General features: G+C 36.0%; 1 protein-coding gene across 3 annotated transcripts; it reads left to right on the top strand.

The window, feature by feature from the left end:
• The first annotated feature begins 505 nt into the window (after positions 1-505).
• On the top strand, positions 506-13,211 carry LOC129290142 (disease resistance protein RPV1-like). Of its 3 annotated transcripts, none has more exons than XR_008588259.1 (6): positions 506-1,181; positions 2,954-4,055; positions 4,372-4,647; positions 10,327-11,154; positions 11,465-11,556; positions 12,276-12,401. XR_008588259.1 is itself a non-coding variant. In XM_054926848.1 (6 exons), exons 1-6 carry the CDS (start codon positions 670-672, stop codon positions 12,831-12,833), a joined length of 2,907 nt encoding a protein of 968 aa, XP_054782823.1. In that variant the 5' UTR covers positions 510-669; the 3' UTR covers positions 12,834-13,211. The 3 variants fall into 3 exon arrangements, 2 of the variants coding, with proteins under 2 accessions (XP_054782823.1, XP_054782822.1); XM_054926848.1 differs by lacking the exon at positions 11,465-11,556 and having other exon boundaries at positions 510-1,181; positions 2,954-3,522; positions 3,892-4,055; positions 12,276-13,211; XM_054926847.1 differs by lacking the exon at positions 11,465-11,556 and having other exon boundaries at positions 510-1,181; positions 12,276-13,211.
• The last annotated feature ends 975 nt before the right edge of the window (positions 13,212-14,186 follow it).

The following is a 14,186-nucleotide window of genomic DNA, read 5'->3' as shown; positions in this document are numbered from 1 at the left end:
AATAATTTTTTTTGAAATAGATAAATGATAATTGATATCTCAAAATGTCAAATTTTTTAAAATCTTTAAAATTTTTTTTATTATTAATGAATATATATAAATTATTAAATTGTTCTTGTTGAAAATAAATAATTTATAATTTTTTTTCTTATATTTACAAAAATAAATAATGAATTTAATATGAGAAGTTGTGATTTAGTGTTATATTATTGCGAATATTAAAAAAGTTGTGAATCATTTATTTTTAATAAAAATAATTTAATAATTTATATAAATTTATTAATAATAAAAGAGCTCTTAAAAACTTCAAAAAAATTATATCATTTTAAAACATTAAATTATTATTTATATATTTTAAAGAAATTTTATTATTATTTTTTTATATTATCCTATCTCACTAAAATTTTAATTTAAACGATTCAGAGTTACCGTTACCCACCAAAGCTGTACTGAGTGCTGACCTATTGTATTAATCTATATCACGAAGTGAGGGGAGATCGTAGATTCGTAGTCGAGAATAATATAGTGATATTGAATTCTGCTAATGCACGCCTAACCAAAAGCTTTACTGACCTTATTGTATTAAACGTTCTTCTTCCCCTTTTCCTCCTTTCCCTTTACAACCGATTTTCGCAACTTCAGGATTCACCTTTTGCTTTCTCACGTTCAATGTCTTCTTCCCGGCGCTCATCCTCCAAATCCAAATCCAAGTCTAAATACGAAGTTAATTGGACAAACGATGTGTTCCTGAGTTTCAGAGGAGAAGACACTCGGAAGGGTTTCATTTCTCATCTTCATTCATCTCTCAGTCATGCTGGAATTCACGCTTTTCAGGATGAAGATCACGAGTCATTAGAAAGGGGCGATGTGATTGCTGACGAACTGCATGAAAGCATCTCCAGCTCAACAATTTCAATCGTTGTTTTCTCAATCAACTATGGCGGCTCCGAATGGTGCTTAGGAGAACTGGAAAAAATCATGGAATGTCACAGAACTATCGGTCAGGTGGTTCTGCCTGTGTTCTATGATGTTGATCCGTCAGATGTACGCAAACAGAGAGGTCGTTTTGGGGAAGCATTCAATCGATGTTTACTGTACACCAGTAATGAGAAGATGTGGCGTTGGAGGCATGCTCTCACTGCAGCTGCCAATCTTGCCGGATTTGATTTGAAGAATTTCAGGTAACCTTAATCTCGTGTGTTGGAGTTTGGATAACATTAGAGATAGATTTGAGAGAAACACAATCATTGGTCTTATAGTTTTATTGGGTTTTATTTTTAATCTTTGTAATTTTTTTTTTTTTTGAGTGTTTTCACTTTTAAGTAGGAATAGGGACTGCAATAAATGTTAACCAGTCTTGTTGAAACTATAGGACTGAAAACTAACGAAAAAAGTATAGGATTAAAAGTAAAACCTGACTAGGGACCAATGATTGTATTTTTTCTTTATATTAGTTGTTATTAATGGCCTTATGGAATGGAAATGGTGTTAGGATTTTTTTCTACTTGGAAGTGGCTTCGATCAATCGACTAAATAATCTATATCCAGCTAATAAGAAGTCCAAAACGGTGCCATAACTATGGGTTTCATCCAAAGTTTTGAAGAGAATTTCATTGAATTATTTGCTTCTCTTATTGAAACCTGTTGCTTAACTGGAGTACATGGGGATTTTTGGCAGCAGGTTTTGAATTTTATTATTACTTTTTTTTTTAATTTTTCAAGATAACAAAATATCAAAATAAAAAATGAAAAAAAAAACTCTGTGAATATGCTTCAAGAAGTAAAGGAGCAGGAGAATCCAATTTGGGAAGAGGGTGGGATGTGTCCCACCTAAAATGTGACTATAACTGAAATTTCTGGGAAAAATAATTATTTTCAAGACATAAGAAAAATAATTTAGACAGAGCTGCCATCAAAATTTTTATTTATTTTGGAAGGGAAAATTTTAATAAGACTTAAAAAAAAAATATGTGAAAAGCATTCTCATTCATATGGGTTGTATTGGAAGGAATGTTTGATGCCAATAATAATTCTTGTTCTAAAGTTCTTCTTTCTTTTCTTTTTTTTTTTTTAAATCTTTTAGAGTCTATTGGTCTTAGAAAGGGTTACTTTAAGCTGAATGTGTTAAACTTAATGACTTGACCTTAATTTTATTTATTTTGATTACTTTTCAAACACAAGCAATGATAAATAAAAAAATGGAGGAAAAAGTTTGACTAAAGAAAATAAATCTGAGACAATGAGATATTGACAGAGAAAACTTTACTTGGGATTAGTACTCAGGGTTTACGCACTCTATGATAGGTATAAAAGTTCATGTCTTTGACATGGTAAAAAGAAAAAAATGGTAAGCGTGGTTTAATTATTTGTTTAAAGCGGTTACAAGTTGATAATTACATAGGTTTCATGCACAAAACTTTCACAAGTACAAACATCAGTTAGGTCATATGAAGGACTCTTGTATTTCTATGTTAATGTTTTCCATATAATATTAATTTTATCTTTTAGAGTTTCTGTGAAAGAGAAAATGATTACAAACAAATATTTTTAAATGTTATTCTCCTAAGAAAATATTTCCTAATCTTTAGTATTAATGGTTGGGTTGAGTAGAAGAAATTCGATACTCCTTGTGCAAGGTTTTGGGTTTGAACTTTACGGATGGAAATCATGTTGAGAGGATTTTCATCCATTTGCATTTGACAATGGTTTTATTTAGGATAGTCAGTCGTATTATATATTAGATAGTTGACACAAAAAATTGAATTATTTAAGTGAATATAATTCATATTGCTCCTTATGCATTTACAATATTGGTCATGAAAGTTGACATTCTAATCATTGCTAAAACTGCTTCACTACAAATTGTTCTTCGTTCATTGCCTTATTGGGTTATTTCTCATAGAGCTTATGCAACAACTGCTCCTCTTATCTGATTCTTCAATCTTATTGTCAGGAGTGAACGCTTGGTGATCAAGAATATTACTGACTCTATTTTGAGAATACTAGATAGCACCTACTTGTTTGTCGCTGACCATCCAGTGGGAGTAGATTCTCGTGTGCATGACATGATTGAACTGTTAACTGGTCCCTCAACTAAAGTTCTAATTGTTGGAATTTGGGGGATGGGAGGGATGGGCAAAAGCACTATAGCCAAGGCTGTTTACAATGAAATGTGTCATCATTTTGAGGGGAGCAGTTTCCTTGAAAATATCAGAGAAGTTTGGGAGCAAGACAATGGTCAAATATATTTGCAACAACAACTTCTTTCAGATATTCTTAAGACAGAAAAGATGAAATTTCATAGCTCTGCACGGGGCAAATCGCTGTTGAAAGAAAAACTTTGCCATAAGAAGACACTTGTTGTACTTGATGATGTGAATAATTTGGACCAGCTTAATGCATTGTGTGGAAGCCATGAATGGTTTGGTCCAGGAAGTAGATTAATCATTACAACTAGAGATGAGCATCTACTCAATGTCCTTAAAGTGGATAGCATATATAGAATGAAAGACATGAACACAAGTGAGTCTCTTGAGCTTTTTTGTTGGCATGCATTTAAGCAAGCAGATCCTATCAAAGAGTTCATTGAACTCACAAGACTTGTAGTTGCTTACTGTAGAGGATTACCACTAGCTCTTGAAGTACTTGGTTCTTATTTGTTTGATAGGAGAATTCAAGAGTGGGAAAGTGTATTGGAGAAACTAAAAAGAATTCCCAATGATCAAATACATAAGAAACTAAAGATAAGTTTTGATGGTTTAAATGATGATACGGAGAGAGAAATATTCCTTGATATATCATGTTTCTTTATTGGTATGGATAGAAACTATGTTATAAAAATATTAAATGACTGTGGACTTTTTGCTGAAATTGGAATAAGTGTCCTCACAGAGCGAAGCCTAGTAACTGTTGATATGAAAAATAGGCTTGGAATGCATGATTTGCTACGAGACATGGGAAGAGAAATCATTCGTAAAAAATCACCAAAAGAGCTTGAGAAGCGTAGTAGATTATGGTTCTATGAAGATGCCTATAGTGTGCTCAAGAAACATACTGTAAGCTTCTTCTTTGCAAGCATTTTGTTTCATCAAGTTTTGATGCTAAATTGAAGCAAAATGAATATCCATGCATTTATTCCACCATCTAATTATTTTCTCATAACAAAATTATGAACTTGAATTTCTTTGCAATTGAGTATCTGCTTTCTACCTTTTATATGCAACTAAAACAATGTAGATTTTGTAATCCTTATTGTATTGGTTAGTCGTCACATGCTTCTGTATTCTGAAGTTCAATGTTTATCTAGTGTTTTCTAGGAAAAGAATAACAAAGGTATACTTGTTACTTTTTGTTTCTCTATAATATGCGTAGGGGACTATATCCATTGAGGGATTGGCTTTGAAGTTGCCCAGAAATAATAGAGTTTGTTTAAGCACCGAAGCATTTAAGGAGATGAAGAAGCTGAGATTGCTTCAACTTGATCATGTTCAACTGGAGGGAGATTTTGAATGTCTTTCGAAAGACCTCAAATGGCTCAGTTGGCGTAGGTTTCCATTGAGATATATTCCTGGCACTTTTCATCAAGGAAGTTTAGTTGCTATTGACTTAAAATACAGCAATCTCTATCAAATTTGGAAGGAACCCCAGGTATAGATTTGACAATACTTGAGCCCCTTTGAGCTCATATTTTTGTAATGACTATTTCCATTTGTTTCATCTTCGTTATTCTCTAAAGTGGAATATACAATTAAGTATACCTGTGGTTAGAAATAGTAATTATTTAATGTAAATATATGTTATTATTGGGAGAGATATTGGGTAGTTATAATAGAGTGATTTACGCGATTCACTTCCTGATATACTCCTCTGATTCTGTCTCTATCATTCTCGGAGATATGATCAGTCTTGCTTATGTATATATTGCTGTACATACCTTCTGATGAATATACAAGAGCAATTCGGCTCAATAACTTCATGGTATCAGAGCCGCGACACTTTCCAGTGGAATCCGGTGCCGAGAGCTTCGAAGCAGATAGTACCGAGAGTGAGGCGAACCCAACTAACACTGTTCTGATGTCGACTGATGATGGGTCCTCTAAGATCGATCCGAGCAAGGTGGGTGGTCTCATAGGATCGACTACCAACCACGAAGGGTCCTCGGTGCATCTCGTCTCTGTGAAGCTTAATGGTGCGAACTACCGTATGTGGGCGCAGGCCATGAAGCTCGCGATTGGAGGTCGGGGGAAGATGGGCTATCTTGACGGCTCATCGAAAACTCCAATAGAATCCAAGACGCAAGAGTTTCAGCAGTGGCACACGGAAAACGCGCTGGTATCATCGTGGCTGATAAATGCCATGGCTTCAGAAATCCAGCAAAGCTTTATGTTTCTTCCCTCAGCCCATGAAATTTGGAAGGCTGTGCGAGACTCCTACTCTGATGGGAAGGATTTGGCTCGCATATATGAGCTTAAAACGAAGGCATGGACACTGCAACAGGGGGAGCGTGATGTCACGACCTTCTGGTTGGAACTTAATGCTATTTGGCAGGAATTGGACCTGATGACAGACTTAGAGTGGTTAAGTAGCCAAGATGCAACACGGTATAGGGAGCAGATGGAAAAGGAACGAGTATTTCAGTTTCTTGCCGGTCTGAACCAATCTTTGGATGATGTACGAGGACGAGTTTTGAGTCGTACACCGCTTCCATCAACCAGAGAAGTATTCTCTGAGTGCATCGTGAAGCTTCAAGATGCAAATTTATGCTTCCGGGGCCCACTTCCGCTCAACCAGCATTGGACTCGGCTGCACTTGTGAGCAAGAGCAATGACACGAGTCAGAAGACCTAAAAAGGAAAGGTGACCTGTGACCATTGTAAGAAGACTGGACATACTTGTGAGACATGTTGGGATATACATGGCAAACCAGTTGATTGGAAGCCGAGGAAAGGAAAGACACGAGGATATCAGACTTCTCATGATGTACCACCAGATAAATCAGAATCAACCCCACCGGTGCCTGAGATTGATAAGGAACAACTCGGTAAGTTGCTCGAGATGCTCAGTATGCTCCAGTAGAATGAAAAAAGGCAGAAACAAAATCATACTGCATCTGTGGCCCATAAAGGTAATCATGCCTTACTTACTTCTACTAATAACTTCAAATGGATTGTTGATACTGGGGCAACGGACCATATGACATCAGACTCTACACTATTCAGCACCTATGCTCCTAATGTTAGAAATGAAACAGTAAGCACAGCAAATGGGACGTCCTCATCAATAGCAGGGACAGGAAGTGTCGCTATTTCTGAAATTTTGAAATTAGAACGTGTCTTACATGTGCCGAACTTGGCTTGTAGTTTACTGTCCATTAGTAAGTTAACTAAACAAGCTATGTTGGGCTCATTTCTGTTCTACCCATTGTATATTTCAGGACCTCTCATCGGGGAAGATGATTGGCAGTGCTAAGGAGCATAATGGTCTCTACTATCTTGATGAATCTACCGTGAGTAGTCTTTAGTCTCGAATCCAGTGCAATATTGCATCTACCTCAGAAAATAAAGACTTTAAGGATCTTATGTTATGGCATAGGAGAATGGGTCATCCAAATTTCCAGTATTTATGTCGTTTGTTTCCAGAATTTCTAGCCAATAAAAATTCTTCATTTCATTGTACTGACTGTGAACTTGCTAAACATCACAGATCTGTTTTCAAGCCTGTGGAATATAAGTCTACCCATCCTTTTTCCATAATCCATAGTGATTTGTGGGGTCCTACTCGTGTTACTAATCGTACTAATACAAAATGGTTCATTACATTTATTGATGACCACACCAGAATGTGTTGGGTTTACTTATTACAAGATAAGTCTTCTGTACCCTCTGTTTTCTCCAAATTCTATACTATGATAAAAAACCAATTTGATGCCACAATCCAAGTGCTTCATACTGATAAGGGACTGAGTACTTCAATAAAACCATGGATCTGTTTCTAGCAGACCATGGAATTGTTCATAAAAGCACCTGTCCTAACACCCCTCAACAAAATGGCATTGCGGAAAGGAAAAACAAACATCTTTTAGAAGTTGCTCGTGCTTTATTATTCACATATAACGTTCCCAAATATTTCTGGGGTGATGCCATTCTTACAGCAACATACTTAATCAACCGCATGCCTAGTCGCGTTCTTTCTTATATTCACCAATAGAGAAACTCAAAGAATCTCACTCCATCACTCATCTTGCCACTGACCTACCTCTTAAAATATTTGGTTGCACCACCTATGTTCACTCTTACCATTCTCAAAAATTGGATCCTAAAGCTGTCAAGTGTCTCTTCCTTGGTTATTCCTCAACACAGAAGGGGTATAAGTGTTTTGACCCTTATACTAAAAAACTCTACGTAAGTCGAGATGTTACCTTTGTTGAGCATGAACCCTTTTACCCAAATGCTTCAATTCAGGGGGAGAGAGGGAGTGACTTTCAGCATTTGGAAGATGTTTCAGGTCCTGTTATTCCAGAAAAACCAAACCCAGAAAATCCTCAATCTCAGTACCATACTGATTCTGAATCTCTTGTCCCTCATTCTCTTGTCCCTCATACCACCGAACTCAGAATCCAGTCTCCTAGGCCAGAAACTAAGGTGAAAAGTCCTTCAAAGCATCATAAAAATGCAGAAAATGCACTGGAAAAGACACCAATCACTTACTCAAGGAAGAAATGGCGAGAAAGGGAGACTGTTATGCCTAAAGTACAGCCAGAATCTGAACTAAGAGGGGCTCCTGAGATTGAGAACATAGAGAGTAAAAATCTCTCTCAAGAATCTGAGGCAGAAGAGGTAGTTGAGATGGAGGAAGTGGAAGAGTTAGATCTACCTATAGCTCTCAGAAAGCAACCTAGAATGTGTACACAGCATCCTATTCAAAGGTTTGTAAGTTACCGTACCTTGTCTTCACCATTTCATGCATTTGTGACTAATCTTGACAAAGTGAAGATTCCTAATAATGTGTATGAAGCATTGAGCATTTCAAAATGGAAAAATGCGGTACTTGAGGAAATTAATGCATTGGAAAAGAGTGGCATGTGGGAGATAGTAGAACTTCCGAAAGGAAAGAGAGTTGTGGGGTGTAAATGGGTATTTAACCCTAAATGTGATGCTGCTGGTAATTTAGACAGGCTAAAGCCAAGATTGGTGGCAAGGGGGTTTACTCAAACGTATGGTTTGGACTACAAGGAGACATTTGCTCCCATGGCCAAACTAAATACAATCAGAATTTTGATTTCTGTAGCTGTAAATCTGGACTGGCCCTTGCACCAACTATATATTAAAAATGCTTTCTTGAATGAGGATCTTAAGGAAGAAGTCTTTATGATGTTACCCCCAGGCTTTGAGGCAGGGAGAAAAAATCAGGTGTGTAAGTTGAAAAAATCATTGTATGGTTTAAAGCAATCACCTCGGGCTTGGTTTGACAGATTTTCCAAAGTTTTGAGGGCAGAAGGGTACACACAGGGGTTGTCTGACCATACTATGTTTGTAAAAATGGAAGGAGGAAAAAGGTGTATTCTCATAGTATACGTTGATGACATAGTTGTCACCGGCGATCATGAGGAGGAAGTAAAAAGAATAAAGATGGCTCTTAGAAAAGAATTTGAAGTGAAGGACCTTGGGAATTTGAAGTACTTTTTGGGTATAGAGGTTGCAAGGTCAAAGAAAGGGATCCATGTGTCCCAAAGGAAATACATCATTGATTTGCTTACTGAGACAGGTATGTTAGGATGCAGACCTACAGACACACCTGTCATGGTCAAGAAAAAGGGGGCAAAATCGAGAAAAGAGAAGGAAGATGAGATTGAATCTGAAAAAGATAACTGTGAAGAGGAAGAAGAGAAGAATGAGTCAGTGGACAAAGAGAGATACCAAAGGTTAGTTGGGAAACTAATCTATCTCTCTCACACTCGGCCAGATATAGCGTTTGCGGTAAGTGTTGCCAGCCAATATATGTGCGACCCTAGGGAGAGGCACATGGAAGCAATGTATAGAATCTTGAGATACTTGAAAGGAACACCTGGAAAAGGGTTGTTATTCAAAAAACAAAGCCTACAATCCATAGAAATTTATACAGATGCAGACTGGGGAGGAACATACAAGGATAAGAGGTCAACATCAGGATATTGTTCCTTTGTATGGGGAAATCTAGTCTCATGGAAAAGCCAAAAACAGAGAGTAGTTTCTAGGAGTAGCGCTGAATCAGAATTGAGGGCGTTGGCTCAAGGCATTTCAGAGGTATTATGGGTAAAACGAGTCATGGATGAGATACATGTCAGAGTTGCTCCTCCATTAAAGCTCTACTGTGACAACAAAGCTGCAATCAGTATGGCGCTAAATCCTGTCCAACATGAAAGGTCCAAGCATGTGGAAATTGACAGACACTTCATTAGGGAAAAAGTTGAGGAAGGAGTCGTGTGCCCCATCTACCTACCAACTAGACTCCAAGCTGCAGATGTGCTCACCAAGGGATTACACAAACCAGCGTTTGATAATTGTATTAGCAAGTTGGATATGATTAGCATCTATGATCCAACTTGAGGGGGAGTGTGGTTAGAAATAGTAATTATTTAATGTAAATATATGTTATTATTGGGAGAGATATTGGGTAGTTATAATAGAGTGATTTACGCGATTCACTTCCCGATATACTCCTCTGATTCTGTCTCCATCATTCTCGGAGATATGATCAGTCTTGCTTATGTATATATTGCTGTACATACCTTCTGATGAATATACAAGAGTAATTCGGCTCAATAACTTCAATACCTAATTGAAAATTTAGTACGAGAAATTCAAAAGAACATGAAACACAGTCCAATTCTTTCACAATTGTATTTGTTACTTGTTCTTGAATTTTAAAGTTTTTCGCATGTGATAGACGTGTGTTGGAAGAACCCTTCATCTCTAAAGTTTATCCTGATTACACATTTAGTTTCGTGTGAGATATTAAAAAGTTTGACTGCCATGACTTAGGGTTCAGTATTTCTGAATTATTTTGAATTTATGTTCTAATTTGGATTGTTCTATGGTGTTTAAGCTTTTGAGTAGTTCATGACTTATGAATTTAGGTCCATGGGGGTGTTTTGAGTGGTTTTTAAATCGAAGTAATTAGGATAATTTTACATGAGAGAATGTGCCACCAGACTATCACATGATAGATTTACAGCATAACTTTTTTCCTTGTGAGGCAGTTTGGTCCTTTGGGGATGTAATTTGTTTGATTTTCCGTTTTTAACAAAATGATAATTGAAGCTTAAGGTCTGCATCACTTTTTTATGCAGTTGCTCAGCAAGTTGAAGGTCCTCAATCTGAGTCATTCCTTTTACTTGATCCAATCTCCTGATTTCTCAAATCTGCCTCATCTTGAAGTTCTAATACTCAAATATTGTTCAAGTTTGTCTATGGTGCACCACTCCATTGGAGATCTAAAAAATCTTACTTTGGTAAACTTGAAGGGCTGCACAAGCCTTACTAATCTCCCAACAACGATCTATAAGTCAAAATCTTTGAAGGTTCTCCTCCTGTCTGATTGTTTAAAGATTGATAAGTTGGAGGAAGACATAGGGCAGGTGCAATCTTTGACTACTCTGATTGCAAATAACACAGCAATAAGACAAGTTCCCTATTCAATTGTAAGATTGAAAAACATTGGGTATATATCTGTGTGTGGCTTTGAAGGTTTAACAGGTGATGTGTTTCCTTCTCTCATTTGGTCATGGATGTCACCAACAAATAATCCCTTGTCCTTTGTTCAAGCGTCTAAGAGCATGTCATCTCTCGTTTCTTCAGAAGCACAAGCTAATAGTTTTCATGATCTACCATCACTGCTTACTGGCCTTTCAAAGACTCGAAGCCTTCAGATTGAATCCTTCTCAGAGCTACAGCTTACTCAAGATATAGAAAGAGTTTTAGATTCAATATACGCCACAAATGGTGTTGAATTGGAAACCCCAAATGCATCACAAGTTTCATGCATGGAAACATCTACTTCAACTCCTTGTGGCAATCAGTTTCACATTTCAAGTTCGGAAAATTCCTTGAGATCCATTTTGATTCAAATGGGACAGAGCAGCCAAGTCACAATAACTCTTAGTGAGGCAATTTCGCAGGTTAATAATCATTGACCATCATCTTTCTCTCTTCATTCCATCTATTTGTCAGTCTACCTTTATATGCAGTTATACAGGGTTAGAATTGTACCCATCTTAAAGTGCATAACATAATGTCTGTTTCTTCCATCTGGGATATAAAATGAAATTTGTGCTTATTTTAGTTGTTAGATCATGCATTCTTAGGAATTTTTAACAGTTGTGCAATTCTTTTTGTTGAAGAATAGATTTTATTCCCTAGAAAGTTGCCAAAAGGTCCTCAAGAGTTGTGTTGCCCTTATTTTAGGATTTATGGCTTTTCACTTTTCAGTACTCCTGAAATAGAGGACAACGGTTTACTGGGACGTGAGGCTGTGTAGATATTTGTCTGTATGAAATGCGGTGCGCATATAAAAGCTAAAGGTACTAGATCATTGTGTTTGTGGCAATCATCTTCAAAGTTCATAAATAGATATATCCACAATGCATTCACATAATAAGTAATAAAAGTACCTAGGCAAGTATATATAGGATTCTACCTGTATTTGTTATATCATCCTTCCACACTTCATTAGCATTTTTTCTCGTGGAACAGTCTCCCTCCTATTGGATTCTATGGAATAAGATCTTGGTCTCCCCATAATTAAAAGAGCAAGTACAGGAGTTAAAGCCTATGGTAGAAATACCTATAATCTAAAGGGACAACGTGTTGTTGTAATATTGACATTCAATGCTACCATTTTTTAATCTTCGAAGAACCAAATTTAGTAAAGGAATGTAACTCCTTCTGGTATATTTGAGATATATGTGATGTTGGGTTTGTTTTCTTTGTTTTGTTTGTATGCTTTTTTATTTGGTGTTATTAATTTAAGATTAGATTAAGCATTTAAAACATTAACTACTTTGTTATCTAAAATAAATTACTATTGATTTCTCAATTTTTATTCAGTACAGTTATTAACAATATCAAATAAAAAAAGGGAATTACTTCTTCAACTGCCGGAGATATAAGCTTGCCATTAGATTTGCTCAGTCAAATAGACTGTATATAATTTTTGCAGCACCTGTCTGTCTCTTAAGAATACATGATTAGTTTAGTCATCAAAAGTTAAATAAGCGCTCACATTTACAGCATGGTGCAGGTATTAACTACTAACAGGTTTGGTGATTGTTTGCTCCCTGGTGACAAGTATCCTTATTGGTTATCTTACAAGGATGAAGGACCTTCAGTATTTTTTGAAGTTCCAAATCTTACAGGCTATAGCTTGAGAGGGATGACTTTGTGCATTATATATTCGTCTTTCCTGAACAAAGTAGCATTTGGATATCCAGTTGGTGTTCTGTTAATAAATTTCAGCAAGAGCACCATTCAGCTTTACAAGCGAGAAACACTAACATCCTTTGGGGATGAAGAATGGCAGGACATAACATCAAAGTTAGAACCTGGTGACAAAGTTGAGGTTATTGTAGTTTTTGGGTACAGATTCACTGTAAAGAAGACAGCAATGTATCTGATATATGCTGAATCAATGGAAGAAAACACAGTGCCTACCCAAGAACCTGATAAGAATGTTGTTTCTTCTAGCAGACATGAAATTACAAGGGTCGAGTCTAAGGCATTCCAATGTGATGATGAAGAGGAGGTACCTTTAAGTAGACCCAGAAAAACAACGAAAATGTGCAAGCTTCTTGAACCATAACCTTTGTTTGGATGAGGAGAAAAAATAGGGAGGAAAGAAAACTGAGGGAAAATTTCCAAAAATAGTAAATATTCTTAGTTTTCTCTCCTTATTTTTTCTCTCTACTTTTCCTTCCATCCAAACTAAGTCTACTATATGTTTATGATTCCATCAATTCCATTGGTGGAAGCTTTACATATGCTTGCTATTGTACTGAGGGAGCTATGCTGATTCTGGTTTAGGAATACCACTAATCCCTTGATGAAAAAATGTAGAAAGTTGTTTTGGAAGTGGTGAAACAATGGTAATGAACCGTGTAAGCTTTAATATATGTTTGGTACATGAAAAAAGTGTTTTTTAGAGAGAAAATGAGAAATGTATTTAAAAAGAAAATGGAATAGGTATATTTCTCCATCTACAGAATATTGCATAAATAATATTTCTCCTAGGGAATGAAATCCTTGGATTTTCTGAAACAAAAGATTGGCTCCTAAACAATCCTGCTTTTAGTATTGTGGCAAATGCCATAATTGCAAAAACTTGTTCAACCTTCCCTGAAGCCATACTAATGAATGAATTTTTATACCAGAGATTAATGTGTAGAACGGTGTCTTCAAACAGCACTCCTTTTTCCGAGTTACATTAGTAGAAAAGGCCATCATGCCCATGCTTTGATGCCATTACTTGAGGATCTATTAGGGGACGGAGATTCAGTAAATAGGAAGACTTAGTGGCCTAATATTTATATTCTCATTATTATCTATGCATGTATGGAATCCATTAATGCCATAATATGTTCAGTACTTAAAAAAATAAGTGCTGAAAAAAAAAAAGAAAAATGAGTATTACAAATATAAAAATGAATGCCAAAAAAAGTGAGATAACAATTAAAAAAAAAAAAAAAAGTCTCCTTGACAACTACCAAAAACTTGCAGCAAAAACTGAATAGCAATAAAGGTAAGTGGCACCTTTGAATATTTTAGTTACAACATGCATATATATAAGGAAGCATATGAGAAAGCATTTATACACTTTCACAGCTAGTTGTACAGAGTTTGATAAAATCAGACTCTTGAAATCTGATTGCCAAAACAGAGCAGAAGGGGGCGATAGATAAAGAGCAGAGAAGATAAGTAAGGAGATTTTCGTGTCTTATATCTGATGATCCTATACTACTATGGACAAGGTTGAAATATCAAGGGAAAAAAAAAATTACTAGGTGAAATAGTTATATTTAAATTCATCCTTCCCCCAAATCCTCCCACTCTGGTGAGAGGATTCTCTCCTTTATCCCTACCCTCTTCTTCCTTATTTCTAATCATTAGATCAAGACTTGGATGGTTTAAATTTAGTCTTCTATAAAATATTTAATTT

This window comes from Prosopis cineraria, unplaced genomic scaffold (genome assembly GCF_029017545.1).
Source record: "Prosopis cineraria cultivar Desert tree isolate PC_DT_omini unplaced genomic scaffold, ASM2901754v1 PC13, whole genome shotgun sequence".
NCBI classification, from domain to species: Eukaryota; Viridiplantae; Streptophyta; class Magnoliopsida; order Fabales; family Fabaceae; genus Prosopis; species Prosopis cineraria.
The sequence above is the reverse complement of the archived record's forward strand: the minus strand, read 5'-3'. Positions and strand labels throughout refer to the sequence as shown.